Consider the following 15,750-nt stretch of genomic DNA (forward strand, 5'->3'; position numbering starts at 1 on the left):
GTCAGCAAATTTAGAAATTTTTTTTAAAAAAAAAAAAAGAAGCCAAAAGTACTCAATGTTAAAGTTTTTTTCCCCAACACCTCAGGAAAAACTTGGCAGGTTCGCACAAATCCCTAGCGTCATCCAAATCCCATTAGAAATTACCAATAAAAAAAGAAAAATATGGAAAATTTTAATTTTATGTTTTTAACCCTAATCTGGAAAAAAGTAGGCAGGGTGTGCCAAAGTGCAAAGCAGTGATTTCTAAATTTACACTGACTCTCATATTGAGGACACTAGATTAAATGTTTTGATCATTACCTGCAAGGAGGAGGGATCAGTAATCTGCTAAAAATGAGCAGATGTGTTGCTTTCAACACAAGTCAGGTCAACAATAATGTACAAATCCCTGCTTTGAATTGAATTTGAAAATAATAGTCCAAACTTCTTTGTTTCTTATTTAAGGCTCTATTTAAAAATGTGATCTTCAAGCAAAAGTACTGTTTGTTTTTAAATTTATCAAGCTTTTTTTTCCAGCTTCTTTTTCTTTATCGTCCAAGTTTTACACTTTTCCACTGAAGGGGAAAAAAACAAACAAAAAAAGCCCCCAAAACAAGAGTGATGTCAAAAAAAGATGCTCACCTCAAGTTCTGATCAAGATGAAACAAATTGGATTTGCTTAAAATAGAAACAAGCAACCTGCAAGAAATGATGCAATTTAATTTTACTGTGAGCAATTATTTACTTAAGAGGTCACAGCAGGCTATGTGCTGCAGCTGTGGCTGCTGGCTGGCCACCATTAATTCTGGGGCAATGATACCCCCTAGTGGTCATCACACCGCCTCTCAATGTCCATACAAAGTAACCAGGAAGCAATCGTGATATCAAACGCTTTTAATAGAAATGTTTTAAATAAACATTTAATCTGTACATACACATATTTATATCCAAAAAAAATGGAAATGATCCTTCCTGACTCTGCTGAGGTGTAGTCGCCTACCTTCCCAGTCAGTCCATTATAATATAGTGGTCTCCTGCTTGATAAGGCACCGTCAGAGGCTAAGCCACTTGATAATGTAGAAGTTCTTCTTGCCCACTCTGAGCAGCGTGAGTCCATTAGCCAGGATGTGGAGTTTGGGGATCAGTACCTGCTCCGGGTTGTCTGTACGTGTGTGGTTGATCCACACTGCTCCATCTGAAACCATTTGATACCTGCACACAAACATTTACACCATCAGTTAGGACAGGGTTTCATCTTTAAAAAGAAAATCTAAAAGTCATGTGAAAAAGAAAGTACACCCTGTATTCTTCCACAGGAATTTAGAGAGTGAGGAGGATCCAGGAGCTGCTAATCAAATGGACTTAACTGATCTACAAGTGTGAGCACCTCTATAAAGGTTTTGGCAGTTTACTGGTCTGAGGCATTCGGGCACATGTTAACATAGTGCCAAGGAGGAAAGACAGCAGTGGCTTTAACAAGGTCATAAGGTCAAATAATTTCAACTCCATCTCTGTACAGTCAGAATGATTATTCACAACTCGGAAACATTCAAGGGAGCTATCGATCCTCAGATAAGTGCACATCCCAGCAAAGGTCAGACTATGCAATGTTCAGAGAAACTCCAAAAAACCCAAGAGATACATCACAGACAGTAGAGGCCTTTGTTAGCATTTTTAAATGCGGAAGTTCATGATAGTACAATTCGAAAAGAGTTAACAAGTCTTATTTGGAATCGTTACCAGAAGAAAGCCTCCTCTCTCCTTAAAAAACAAGCAAGCTGTCCTTTGAATAAACAAGACCAATGTGGATATATACTTGACCTTCACATTTGGAGTCAACCAAATACAGCAAATCACAAACACCTCGTACTGACTGTCAAGCACGGCGGTGGAGGGCTGATGATTTGGGTTCGTATTGCAGCTTTGCATGGCTTGGGTAGTAGCCAGAAGAAGGAAACAAAGTACTTTTCAACAACATTTTTGAAAATATGTTAATCTGATCATGACATTTTTATGCTGGTAAGCTATAATTATGACACATTTAACTGTTTACATGTTGCAGGGCTGTTGCTACATTATACACCTTAGATGTGGCAGTTATCTTGGCTGTAGCTACATGACAGCAGAGCTAGAATCAAAGAAAACGCTTTTGTTTTCTACAAAAGAAGCTTTTTGAAATGTGGCGGCGTGAATGTGACTGGTTGCTATCGTTGCACTAAAGGCACACATCAAACTGTTACATGGTTACAGGCTGTAGGGGCAGCTGCAACCCAGCTAACACAAGCAAAACCTTTATGCTTTTTTTTTTTCTTCAGGAAACCAGCTTATGAAATTTGACTGCGTGATCGTGACCGGGTGTTATCGTTACACCTCGGACACAAAGAAGTTGTTGTGGCTACCTGTGAGCGGTATCAGTGAAGAACAAAGAGACCACAAACTCCTGCACCTGCTGCAAAAAAACACTACTCTTCAGCACTTGTGTTCTACAGGGTAGAAATAAAATAGATGTGACAGTCAACTCAAAAAGGTTCAGATGTTTTTCATTGAAGATTTTAGTTTCATTTACTAAAAAATTATTTGGTTAACAAAATTCAGCGGGCTGCATGCTGAATTTAGAGGATAGAAACAAAGTATCGATCTTATCTTGCTACTCTCGTTCTGATACAAATACCAACTTTGGTATCGGTGCTATCGACATTTGGATCAATCCCCCCACCTCTATCACCCAGAATGTGTAACTGCATTACACACCATACACAAAAGATTACACTGTGGATCTCTGGGTGCATGTATGCTCACACTAACAAGCTCTATCAAAGCACTACATACCACTCTGGTACCGCATTTAGATAAAGGAGAACTGGGGTGCTTACCCTCTGGGACCCTCAGGGATGGCGCCGACCTTGCGGCAGGCATCTATAACAGTTGTCCCCGGCTCCAACAGCAGCTCATGGAAAGGTGCCTCCCTGAAGAGTTCCTGAAGCTCCTCATCACTCATTTCCTCCAAGGCTTGCACGCTGCTGTGATAAAGTGCATTGGTGCATCTGCAATGACGACATTAAATATGACCATTCTGTCCACATGGAAGACAGAGGACATGGGCAGCCACAGCAAACAAAGACTACAGCAATGAGCACTTTCCTCTTACTGTACTGCAGGCATAACATTTTCCACTTTTTGGCAGAGCATAGTCCTGCTGTTCTAAACACAATGCACTTTGACTCTAATAAGTTATGGTGTAAAAGAGCTCTAGATGAGGATTCAAGAAAATAAAATGTATAATTTAGGGGAATAAACACACAGACGATCAATTCTAACCTCTTTGCAGTCTCCAGGCCCTCCTTTCCATGCACCAGTTTTGTCACTTCAGCAGCCAGTCTTTTGTGGGCGAGGCGTTTACTTGGATCTTCTCTCTGTTGCTCCATCAGTTTCTCTACCTCTGCCAAAGGCAGAAAGGTGAACAACTTCAGATACCTACAAAAAAAAAAAACAGCACACACAGTACACCTCAGCATCCTATGACTGTGCACCGAATACTTATAAAAACAGGGTTGCGATGAGATGTTTCTGGATATTGCACTTTCATTAAAACTCAACAAACATGATCAGCCTTCACTTCCACATACCCTTCCACACTGGCATCAGGCTGCCTGAGAAAGAACTGGTAGAGTTCAAAGGGTGACGTCTTATCTCTGTTGAGCCACACTGCATTGCCTGCAGTTTTCCCCAGCTTGTCCCCGACAGTGCTGGTAACTAACGGGATGGTCAGGCCGTACACCTCCTCGCCGCTTACTCTGGAGAAAAATAAAGTTTTCAGTGTTTCAAGGCAGCCTTCAGGGTAAATCTGGCAGGCATGTGTGTGTTTTGGTTGGTAGAGAGAACAGCAAAAAAAAAAAAAAAAACCCAACCCAAAAACATCTTGGTGGTATAATTGGGTGTAGAACTTAATGTCTCAAAACAATTTGATGTATGTGCATCTAATGATCAAGAATATATAGTGAATTTGCAGATTTTATAATGGAGTCTGAAATACATGCAGGGTTTATCCACACAAAAATAGCCTAGTCCTGTTTCAAAAGGTGGTCGTGCTATGTTCGGATGAGCATTGTACATATGTATTTACTTGGACCCAGACAACGAAGACCTTGGATGAGAAGAGAATGATTTCTAAATTAGATTGTGGATGTAACAGAGAGCCAATGAAGACAGGCCAAGATGGGAGAAATATACCTCTGTCTTTCTAGTCCCTGTTAGTATTCTCACTACAGCATTTTGGATCGACTGCAGGCTTATCAGGGACTGGTAATTATGAATTAATCAGCCCAGTACTGTAACAGTAGTGGGCTTGGAAAAACATTTACTTGTGAATGTACTCATGGCCAGACATCAAGTTGCCCAGTTGGTCGGTGCCTCCAAGCTGAATCTTGCAGCCGTATATTTGGTTCAGGTGGTGGAAGTCATAAGCTTGGAACACCTGGTAGGTGAACTCCGTCAGGCTCATGCCCTCGGCGCTCTTTAGCCTGGACTGCACGCTGTGGCGGCTGAGCATGGTGCCCATCCTGAAGTGTCTTCCAGCCTCCGACAGAAACCCCACCACGCCCCAGTTCTTATACCAGCTCAGGTTGTTTAGAACAGTCACGGTTCCCAACGGCCTGGAAGCGTCGTGAAAGTGCAGCTCGTGGTTGGTGAAGATCCTCTGAATGCTCTCCCGGATGCTGTGGGTGTTCGCCTCCACCATGTCCGCGGACAGCTGCTCCCGCTCGCTCGTCTTCCCGCTCGGATCTCCGATTTGTGCCGTGGCTCCTCCGAGCACCGCGATCACATGGTGTCCGGCGCCTCGGAAGTGCAGCAGGCCGATGAGAGCGAGCAAGTTCCCCACATGGAGACTGTCGGCTGTGGGGTCAAATCCGCAGTATACCGTCTGAGCACCGGACTGGAGCAGCCGGGGGAGCTGGTCTTGGGCTGCGTTTTCTGGGAATGAGTCTTTCAGAACGCCGCGTTTGTGCAGAGAGAGAAGCAGCCCGTGGTGCGCGGAAGAAGAAGAGTGAAATTTAGACCTGAGCGTGAGGCAAAGAGTGGCCGGCCCGAGAAGATTACAAGATCCACGCCGCCACACATAACAGCAGATACCCACCATGGACGCAGCCATGTTGGACAATGTGACAAGAACACGGAGGTGGAACTGAGTAGAAGCTTGGGTCGTTTGGTAGGAGCAGAGCGCCCTCTGGTGCGGTGGTTCTCAAGGAAACGCTTGGGTGTACTACCTGCAGTTTACATATACTCATCGTGGGCATGAATGCTGTGGTCAGTTTGGACTTTTAATTATTTCTTTGAGCTATTTTCCCCCTCTGATGCGCAGGGAAGCAAAACAACGAAATGACTTTGCTTGGACCAAGAGTGTTCATCTTTAATATGCACACAGAGGAATTTAGAGTTATAGGCTCTTTCAACAGCCTCTTTGTTGATGTACACAGGACCTGTGTCTGTTCTCTTAGACGGTCTGAAGTCCACCACAATCTCCTTGGTTTTGCTACCAAGGAGACAGTGTGTGTGTGAGGTGAGGTTGTTAGTGGTGCACCGCGCCATTAGGTTCTGCACTTTATCTCTGTATGCAGTCTCATCATAACTGGAGATCAGGCCAATGACCGTTGTGTGAACTAATGGTGTTTGTCACATGGGAAGGTTGACAGTCATGGATGAATTGGGCATAAAGAAAAGGCTCAGCAGCAAATCCAGGGTTCTGCAGTTTGGACTACCAGTTTGCTGGAGTCACCAGTTTTAAAATGACCCACAGGATCAAAAGTATACATACAGCTCATCTAATATGTGGTTAAATGTCCCTCAGCAGTCTTGTTGATGGCACCTTGGTTTTGTATGTGCACATCTTGGTGTTGTAAAGATGCATCTGAACTTGAAACCTAGCTCTGGTATAAAAAGTAAATAAGGCAATGTCATAATAAAAATAACTTGCACTGACTGGCGTTACCTACTAAAGTCTGAACACATGAGACGTAGCAGATTTTAAAATCACTTTATTTTTAAATCCATTCAATCTCAATTTGTTTCATCGTTTAAATGACTAAATATACATTCATCAAACATTTACAGTATTGTTATCAAGCCACAGTACACATTAACGACACATTGAAAGGGAGACTCCGTTGTCTCTTTGCATGACACTACAGCCACAGAAACAAGTTTAACTCAGGAGAGAAAAAAAATATCACGTTTCTAAATCCTATAACTGCTGCCCCAAGTAAGCCCAAGTTTTTCTTTTCTTTCTTTCAGTTCTGGACAAACAAAAATAAAGGTAATCTGTATTGTTGTTGGTGTATGCGTATTGTAAGGCAGAGCACTCTATACTCACTCCAGAGTGAATGAGGAAGGGAAAACAGTACTGTCCTATATCCTGAGCTAGTTCAACAAAGGAAGACTACGATTCCCTGATAAAAGTTTAAAAGTCCCTTGACAGTTCAACACACAAAAAAGACATTCTTAAGGGAAAGCTGACTTTGCAAATTTACATGACATCTTGTTGACATTTTGAGTTGCCTTGTTGATAAAGTTTCTAGCAGTTTTTTTTATGTTTAACATTTAAAAAGTCTGTATTTTTGAAAAGCAAATCCTTCACTGTTACTGCCCAGAAGGGTGCACATTGTATAGAATGTACAGTGACATTATTTTCCAGCCTGTGGGACCCTTTTGTGTCACAAACAGCTAAATCTAGCTGAAGATGCCAACAGTTTACAAGTGTGTGCGCAAGAAACTTTTTTTATTTATTTATTTATTTTTAAATCTGCTGTTTTATGGCACACACTAAGGCACACACAGGTTTGTGGTTTTTCCCCGAGCACATCTGGGATGAGCGAGTCCCAGGAAATCTGCAAGGTTAAAAACTGAGCTGCGCTGAAGTGGGTCTGACATTCTGTGACCAGATATATGCAAGTAGAGGCAGTTTAAAGATCAGTAATCTACTTATGGCATAAGAAATGCTTGGTAAGTTAGTACAATATAGCAGCGAGTGAGAAAAGTCAGACAAAAACAAAGAGAAAAAGCACGATGAGATCAGAATTGTAAAACAATATACGTGTTTTTCTCATTACTGCAACACATTTACTGCTATAGCATGTGATTTAATGGCAAATTACATTACGAGTGCATTCAGTTTCTCTATAAACCAACAGAGATATTATGTGACCCCCCCAATCTGTGCATATATTACCCCCTTTGTTTTCTTATGTACAACCTGAGATAAAAGCATTAGAAGAAGGGATTAGTACTGGATGATCAGTGCTAAGCTGTGCCTTCACATTTCCTATGAAATGTTTTTTGTTCTTTTTTACTCTTCATGGTAATCAAAAGGTCACAGAGGTCAAGTTTATAACTAACCACTCAAACGTGTAAGCTAGTGTAGCCCTGCGCAGACCACGCATGCTTGCAGTTTAAAACTCTAGTGCTTAATTCGACAGATAAACGAAGTGCAACTTGAAGGAACTGAATGCACATTATGGTCTAGATGACTCTCCATTTCAAAAATTCAGATCTATGGATATGCAGATTACCAGTTGCCCTGTTACACCTTAAGTCTATTTACAATGTACTCTTCAGCTGTGCCATTTCAAATAAACACATGTGAGATTTTGTTATATATATATATATTCATACTTCAGTATAAAAATACGATTCGATTCAAAGACAAGCATGACGCATTTAGACCAAGAAAAAAAAAAAATAACAGTACATAACTACATTTACTGTAAATGTTCAAACATCTGAAAGTATTCACCCAACTTACGAATACAAAAGTCAATCATCATTAGTACCTTGTTTACCACGAGAGTTAAAAGCTGAGGTGAGCAGTCAGTGTGAAAGCTTCAGTTATGTAAAGCCCGCTCTGATGTTGCGATGTGTTACAAACATAAGGAACATTTCTCTGAATTCAATGATCATTTCAGGACAGTGTGAGTGATGAGGCAGAAAAGGAGTAGCGCCCTCTCACAGAGAGTCAGATGTGTATGATCCGAACTATCAGAAAACTATGCATGTTTTCAGCATTCCCTTAACATAGGTCCTCTGATGTCCATCGTATGTATTTTATATTAAAGGCAGTGTGACAACAAAATGCAGGAGCGGCACTTTCACATGGAAATGTGCCTATTTTGTTAGATAGCAAAAAACACCAAAGCCAGAGAATAACTGGGTAGGAAAAGGGCTACAGACTCATTTTTCTTTTACCTGCATACGTCCAGATTGACTGTCTTCTATAACTGGCCAAGTGATTTCACAGAGAAAACTAAACAAATGAAAGTGTGACAACCTTTCAACTAACAAACTAGATGTTTCACCAATGAGGCCATATCACTGTGGTTTTCTCTTAGCTGGGAAAAATAAAAACAATTACATTTTCATCAGGGAAAAATGTGCACATAAGATTGTTAAATCTTAACTAACACGTGTGTTATGAGGACCAAACAGACAGTTAAACACAATAACAGAGAGAGAGAGAGAGATTCGCTGAGTGAATTCATGTGTCGCCTGTGTCAGAGTTGTATTGTGGTTAATAACAGTGTTAGCCCTTTAATACCAGAACACACATCAGGAGGGAGTGCTAAACACCTGTGTATGTCTTTTTTGTCCTTTGAAACCTCCATTAGAAAAGTGTCACATTAACATATCACAGGCATGCTTGTGCTTCAGTGCATTGTGGTGCATGTACACAGTGAGTCTGAACTTTGGGGTCTGCTACCTAATTTGAAAAAAAAAAAAAAAAAATAGCATTCCCAGTACAGTTTGTGGACAACTTAAGCACTAAGTCGTATTTCTTGTTAAGAATATTAAAATAAAATAAAATAAAATAAAATAATAATAATGATGATGGCAATTTTTACTGTGTCATTAAGAAGTATGGCTTCGGGGACATGACGTACAGATAAAATGGTTATGTTCAGGAGGTGACTCCACAGAAAAGCTTGAGAATCACGGTGGCGGGCTGGTGTGCTGATAACCACTGGCTCCTCAACCGGCTACATTTTGGTAGCCAATTGAGGAGAAGCTGCCTTGATTTAAACTGCATAATTGCTGCTGTTATTAAGTTATTTGGGCATATGGCTCGTTGCTGTAAAACAATCGGCTGGAGTGGCAATTATAAAGTTCACTTTTGTTCTTCAAATTAGGGTTACCTCAGGGTTTCACCAAGGAGGTGACCTTACAGATGTTTTAAAAAATAATATGGAAAAAAGAACATTTAGAGTTTGGTCAGAGATTGCATTCAGTGGTGTCTGGACAGGGGCTCAATCAGCTGTACAAAGTATCTTAGCATACATGATTCTTCTGCCTGATAAGGTTCACACACAATGAAGTGGAGAGCACTTTGTCAAATCAAATGAATCATCGGCCTCCTTTTTCTTCACCTTTAGGTTCCCTTACACTGGACAGACACCAAAGCTAACCCTTTAGGGTCGGAGGTTAAGTGGTTCAAACCCAGTATGTGGACGTCTCCTCTTCTTTTCAAGTCCCCGCTCAGAAGGAGATGGTTTCTTGTTTTCCTACTGTGGTTATACCTCCAAAGTCTTCAGTACATGTCTCTGTAGATCTCCTGCAGGAGCGGATGCAGTGAGGTGTCCTCTGTCTTTTTGATCTCCTGCACAAGCTGTGCGTGCTCAGTGACTAACTGCCTCAGGTCAGCTAGTTTCTGCAGCAGCTTGGGGAAGAGGAAAGTGTCATCGGGGTGATTGGCCAGCAGATGGAGCTGCAGGACCTGGACGATGCTCTCCTGCATCACCTCGATGTGTGCCACATTCACCAGGCCTGGCCGGTCTAGCCAAAATGAAAATGAGAGAAACATCATCATCTTTTGTAAGGTAAAAAGGATTTTATAGGATACTGAAGAATGCATGCAACAAATTTCCTCACCGCCACAGCAGATGATGGCAGCCACAAAGAGAGCCAGATCACTGTCGTCCAACTCCAGCGCATTAAACTTCATGGCAAACTGGAACTTTGGCTCCATCATGTCGCTGAACGGTCGACGCAGGCTCTTGAGGAATTCCCGGGTGATGAAGCCCGAGCCGTACGCTACAAGAAGCCCGTCCTTGTTCATACTGGAGGCGAGCATGGCGAAAATGGCTTCGTACACTCCGTATTTCAAAAGAGTCACCTGATCGTTGAGGTCCAAGCTCGAGAACCCGGGGACGGATTTTGCAAACTCTGTGAGCTCCGTGACGGTTTCCACCGACGTGCACTGGCAGCAGTGGAAAATCCGAACCTCCACCTCCTTGTCCTTCATCGCTCCCACGGAGCCGACCATCTTGGCCACCAGTGTCTGCTCTGCCAGCTGGAGGGTCTCCATGTCGTGAATGACAAAAGGCTGTGGATGGTAGGGAAATAAACGTCACTATAAAACTAAAAATATAATGCTTTGTTAAAAATGTGTCTCAGCTGAAATGCAACACAGGCTATAGAAGCGAGAACTGGGATTTTGGCCTGTTAACAAAAGACTATTCGTGACAGACGAGACCTGACATGGAACATGCCGACTCAGCAAACTTGCCAACGTGAATAACTGACTGACTGGAGTGTTTACAGATAATAATCTTCACTGAGAGGAAAGGCTAAGCCTAGAGCCCTTATTGACATCTGAATGTTTTGTTTCCGCGATGACACGCGTACTGTCCTTCATTTTACTGCTACACACACACACACCAGCCACATCATTAAACCCACAAACAGGCACAAAGTGCAACAGTGATCATCTCATCACAACGCAATGCTTGAATTCATGTGGAAGTTACTTGAACAGCTAAAACTTACTTAAATTTAGATGCTGATGCACACATTCCACTAATTCCAAATCCGAGTGAACCAAGCGGGGACATGTGGCCCGGAGGATCCGCCGCCAATGTTCTAGTGCCAAAAACCGCTGGACACCCACAGAGGTCCCATATCCATGCCCTGAGTCAGAGCTGTTTCGGTGCTTGAGAAAAACCAGCTCACTATTACGTGCTTGAAGTTCTGCTGAATTCAATTATATTTATATAGAAAAATAAGAAATATATGATTGTAGGTAACTATAATTATAAACCTCGCACAAAAAGTAAGGAAATTTGTGTTTGATCAATTATTTCTTTGTTGTAACAACTGTTCTTGGCAGTAAATCTGGAAAGTAAAGATTTGGCTTTTGGTGTTTTTTTTGTTTTTCATATGCGCAACACACAAATGCATTTTCTGTCATTTTCTGGCGCCATTGTTGGGCAAACAAACAGGCTTTCCAACAGTATAAAATTTATTTCCAAGAAGCATTGTCACAACAACGAAATCATCGACCAAGACAATTAAAAAAAAAATTTAGATGTTACTCACAATATCCACAACTGAAGGCACAGTTAGAGCTCAAAGAAATGCAGCGTGAACACAGAGTTTAATTCAAAATGTCTAAAATTTTAAATGTTGACACTGTGCCCAGTGTCCTGTCAACAGGTCTGTTTACAGTGAGTGTACCTGTACAGAAACCATACAAAAGCATTGTGGGCAGTTAACGGGTGTTTCGGTTATGTCACTGTTCCCACAGAGGACAAGTTACAGCATTTTGATGAACAGCTTTACACCTGCTGCTGCACATCGGAGCTCTGACTCGTGAATGCTGCTCTAACTGTGGGCTAGAGTAACAAGGGAAGGTATGCGCAACACGACGCTGAGGTGGTTAATTTTGTACTTTTACGTCACGCTAACATTCCTTGATTTGATAACGGAGGTTCAGATGAGGAGAAGATCAAAAAAGGTTCACAGCTCCAGAAGTCAAAGCGTGTATACTCTGCTTTTTGTGCACAACATATTTTTGAGTAAAACTCGCTAGAATTATTATTATGACGCATTAAAAGAAAGACTAAATAGGTGGAATTCTTTTAAAAAGTGTCTTTCTATTTCTCTTAAGTGAAATAGCAAAACTAGTGTTTTCCAAAACTTGTTGCTGATTCCAATTTGTCACACGATACACTTTTCAGGAACTGTCCTTATATTATATCACTGCTTGCCAAACTCCCCAGTCCACATGAACTACACAAATGTGTACTGGCATTGCAATCATTTGAATTGTTTTCTAAACAGAAGACGCTGCAGTGGAGTAACAGGTCAAAGCAGGGGGGAGATACTAATCTTCACTTATAAAGTTTTCAGAATGCAGAAACTTGCTATTTACTCAGATCTATGGATATGGGTTGAAGTGACAAGCATTTGTATCCAGATCAAGACATATATATATACATGTATATTTAATAGTCTCTGTATGAGTAAAGTTAAATTTGACAAGACTTATTGAGATGTACATTTAACATGCTGCACTGTTGGAATTTGTACACAGACCCCTGGCAAGAATTACAACAAGACTTTTATGGGCAGTTACGAGTTGTGTAAAAGCGCTGCGATAGCAAAAGTAGGTAAAACAATATTCAGTCACTGAGTACTTTCTACCCACTCTGCTTGTTCATCAGGAGCTTTGAAGCAGTGGATAAGATCTGTGCCTGAACTTGGATGAGCGCTTGGAGCGATCTGTCCCTCTTGACCTATTTTACACCTACACATCCATCCATGGAATTCAGACTCTCTGGGCTGCAGTCCATGAACCTCTCCTTTTCTAGCCCCCCGCTTTTTATCCCCCTCGGTAGGAAAGAAGCACATCAGAGGGGGGAATGCTTTTAGGGTGAATGGGAATGGGTGATAAAAAGAACATACACATTAAGGGAAATGCACAGTGAAAGGCTAAGTAACAGGCTTAAGTAAGTCCTTGCCCATCCTGTGTGCTGAATTGCTCCGCTGGTTGAGCAACTTATTTTTGTCATTGGCTGGCTGTGTCTAATCTCTAAGGGAGTGATTGCCAGGTCATATTGAGACATGAAAAAATAAATTAAAAGTTACAAAACCGCATGACCTCGCACTATGAGGAAAAGCTGGAAATGGAAGAACGTGCGAATATGAGGTCCACGTGTGCAACACTTTTCACTCACCAACCCATTACTTTACTCACTAATCAACGTACAGCAGTGTTGGTCTTGCCCATGAGAATGGATCGAGCCTTGGCCTTGTTCATGTTGAAGTTCTTCAGGTAAGCCTCATAAATGTGCTTGGCCAGGGTCTTCTGGTCAGCTAGCTGGGGGTTTTCCACCTCTTTGTCCACCGTCACCATCTCCGCCTTTAGTTTGAGCTTCTCTGACTGGGGCATCCGACCAAACCGGATGGCTGCGGACAGCACACAGAGAGATGGAGATGACTTTGTGGTGACATAAAAGTGTCGAGTCATAGATTTATTTCAGTTACACCAAGTGCAGTTCCAGTAAAAGCACCTTGCTAAATACGACTGTTTCAAGCAAACTTAAAAATGAAGGCAAAAATATTAAATGTATCCAGAAAATATAAACAATTTCTGCAAATTCAAAAAGCTAATACTTTAATACGGTAGTACTGCAGAAAGCATATCTGTTGCCAAACACCACAGAGGATGTGCAGACAGCCTTATATTGTATTCTAAAGAAGGGACTCTTGAATAACATACAAGCACAGGATGAATTTAGTGGAAGAGAATACACAGATGGAATGGACAAGTTAAAACGGCATTTATAGCTGAACACAACAGAACACATTCCACGATAACACCATAAACTTCCAATGCTGAGCTCAATCAAAGATGTAATTTAACTTGTATCTGCCCGTCTCAGTGCCAGCTTAAATTCAGTGGCTTATAGCCGGATGAAAGTACAAACATCGAAGAAACAAGAGACTTGTTTCATGAAGTCAATTTAGTTCCCCTGGCTTTTGCCAAAACATCTCGCTATGCCTGAACACGTACAATAAATCTGCAGCAACAAAAACAGTTTAAAAGGTCAGGAAAAACACTTTACCATAGAAGGTTCAGTCAAATATGTAACAATTTTCAGTGCATCAGAAATATCCTGTGCTATATGAAACATTGTGCAAGGATAAGAAGAAAAAAAAGAGACAGTAAACATGTCTGCTTGCCATTGAAAGGCAAATGGGCTTTTTATGCATTACAGTAATGACATAAGTTAGCACAAATTACAAAGTGGGCAACATTTGCTTGAAACGTTCTTCAACAACGTGTTAATAAGCGCTATTTCTCTATGAGAGGATGCTGGCATCGCTCAGACTGTCTGATCCCATTTGACTAATGAGATTAGAGGTGAACTATTTCCAACCCCTCTTCACTAGTTTAAATGTGCACAAGCTGTTTTACTCACACACAAATCTGCACGTCTATGTGAGCAGACCAGCTGTACTAACTGCCTGTTTTTTATGAGCCCTTTATAGGCATTAAAAAAAAAACCATCAGATATTTATTGATGGTTGCTTACAAAATGAATCCGAGCATACTGAAGAGGACTGCGCAAGGATGAGACCTTGAGCTGGCAGGCAGCACGAGGGCCCTTTAGATTACTGCTCAGAATGTGGATGGATCATCTGAAGCTAGTAAAGCTCCACGGTGGGCGCCTGGCCAGGAGCCAAGTCCAATTAAGATGTGAGGAAGTGATTGATGCTAAGCTTCGTGTAAGTCTAATTCCTAAGCGACAGTATGAGGGGATAAGCGTGGAAGGGAGCTGAAGGTGGGCAGGGGTCAGTCCGTCAGTCTGCTGAGCCGTCTGCGTCTTGTCAGCAAATGAAATGCGTGAGGAAATAAGTTGCTGGATTTGAGAAAACTTTCAGTCCCTTTTGCTAATAAAGAGTTTTTGTGCTGTTGCAATGCTTAGAAACAAAGTGTCTGGGTAAAGAAACGTGCGATGTGTGTATTTTTGGGTGAATGAAGCTTGTATTAAAAAAGTACTTTGAGTGTTCATTTAGAGTAGAAAAGCACTATATACCATGATGAAGGATAACATTATGACCACCTGCCTAGATATTGTCTTGGTCCTCTTTGGCTGCTAAAAACAGCCCGGCTCCTCAGGGAAAGACTCCTGAAGGTGTGCTGTGATATCTGGCACCAAGATGTTTGCACCATATCCTTTAAGTCCTCAAAGCTGAGAGGTGAGGCCTCCATGGATCAAACACCTCAAACTTGTGCTCAAACCATTCCTGAACCATTTTTGCTTTGTGGCAGAGTGCATTATCCTGCTGAAAGAGGCCATCAGGGAATTCCGCCTCCATGAAAGGGTCACGTGGTCTGCAGTATTGCTTAAGTAGGCGGTATGCGTGACGTAACATCCACATGGATGGCAGGACCCAAAAGACAAAAAAAAATCTGACTGCCCATCCCTGACTCATTTGTGTATTCTGACACCTTTCTATCAGAATCAGCATTAAATATTTTTCACCAATTTGAGCTACAATAGCTTGTCTGTTAGACCGGACCACACTGGCGATCCTTCACCCCTCATGTGCATCAAGCATCCTGTCACTGGTTAACCACTGTTCTTTCCATGGATCACCTTTGACAGATACTGACCGCTGCAGACTGGAAACACCCTAAAAGAGGTGCAGTTTTGGAGATGCTCTGATCGGTTTACATTTGAAATTTTAAAAAATTAAATAAAATGCAAACCTTGGGGAGGATCTTCCATTGTTGCTACTGTAAATGACTCTAAATCGATACAAAGAGACATACAAAAATAGCCATGCTGTGGTCCTCTGATGTCACCACACCTCCAAAGATCAGGTTGTAAGGTTGCGACGGTCTCACATACCCTCAAGTTCCTGTACTCGCTTACATTTTGCTCAATGAAGTCAATAACATAAACCATAAGAGGAGGGGTAACCTAAACTATATCTCAA

General features: G+C 41.7%; 2 protein-coding genes across 9 annotated transcripts in view; both read right to left on the reverse strand.

The window, feature by feature from the left end:
* Nucleotides 1-858: 858 nt before the first annotated feature.
* Nucleotides 859-5,904, reverse strand: yars2 (tyrosyl-tRNA synthetase 2, mitochondrial). Its single transcript, XM_040026210.1, has 5 exons — nt 4,341-5,904; nt 3,606-3,773; nt 3,298-3,453; nt 2,853-3,023; nt 859-1,191 (listed from the first exon to the last, which is right to left on the reverse strand). Exons 1-5 carry the CDS (start codon nt 5,126-5,128, stop codon nt 1,032-1,034), a joined length of 1,443 nt encoding a protein of 480 aa, XP_039882144.1. The 5' UTR covers nt 5,129-5,904; the 3' UTR covers nt 859-1,031.
* Nucleotides 5,905-5,994: 90 nt separating this feature from the next.
* The window catches only part of pparab (peroxisome proliferator-activated receptor alpha b), an 85,080-nt gene continuing 75,324 nt past the window's right edge, over nt 5,995-15,750 (reverse strand). For 7 of the 8 annotated variants that reach the window (XM_040026214.1, XM_040026213.1, XM_040026215.1 and 4 more), the window contains 3 exons: nt 13,010-13,209; nt 9,892-10,345; nt 9,551-9,795 (listed from right to left, as the gene is read on the reverse strand). In XM_040026214.1, coding sequence (XP_039882148.1) covers nt 9,551-9,795; nt 9,892-10,345; nt 13,010-13,209 — 899 coding nt within the window. Of the gene's footprint in view, nt 9,796-9,891; nt 10,346-13,009; nt 13,210-15,750 lie in introns of all 8 variants that reach the window. The other variant, XM_040026211.1, reaches the window with a different exon arrangement.

This window comes from Simochromis diagramma, unplaced genomic scaffold (assembly GCF_900408965.1).
Source record: "Simochromis diagramma unplaced genomic scaffold, fSimDia1.1 OVJJ01000293.1, whole genome shotgun sequence".
Classification (NCBI taxonomy): domain Eukaryota; kingdom Metazoa; phylum Chordata; class Actinopteri; order Cichliformes; family Cichlidae; genus Simochromis; species Simochromis diagramma.

What these genes read in the sequence shown, in the direction of transcription:
- yars2 (XM_040026210.1), bottom strand. Translation starts at nt 5,128, where the DNA reads ATGGCTGCGTCCATGGTGGGTATCTGCTGTTATGTGTGGCGGCGTGGA. An exon ending in GGCCATGAGTACATTCACAA is followed by an intron (nt 3,774 to 4,340) that starts GTAAATGTTTTT and finishes ATTTTTCTCCAG; the next exon opens with AGTAAGCGGCGAGGAGGTGT. An exon ending in ATCCCTGAGGGTCCCAGAGG is followed by an intron (nt 1,192 to 2,852) that starts GTAAGCACCCCA and finishes GTTTGTGTGCAG; the next exon opens with GTATCAAATGGTTTCAGATG.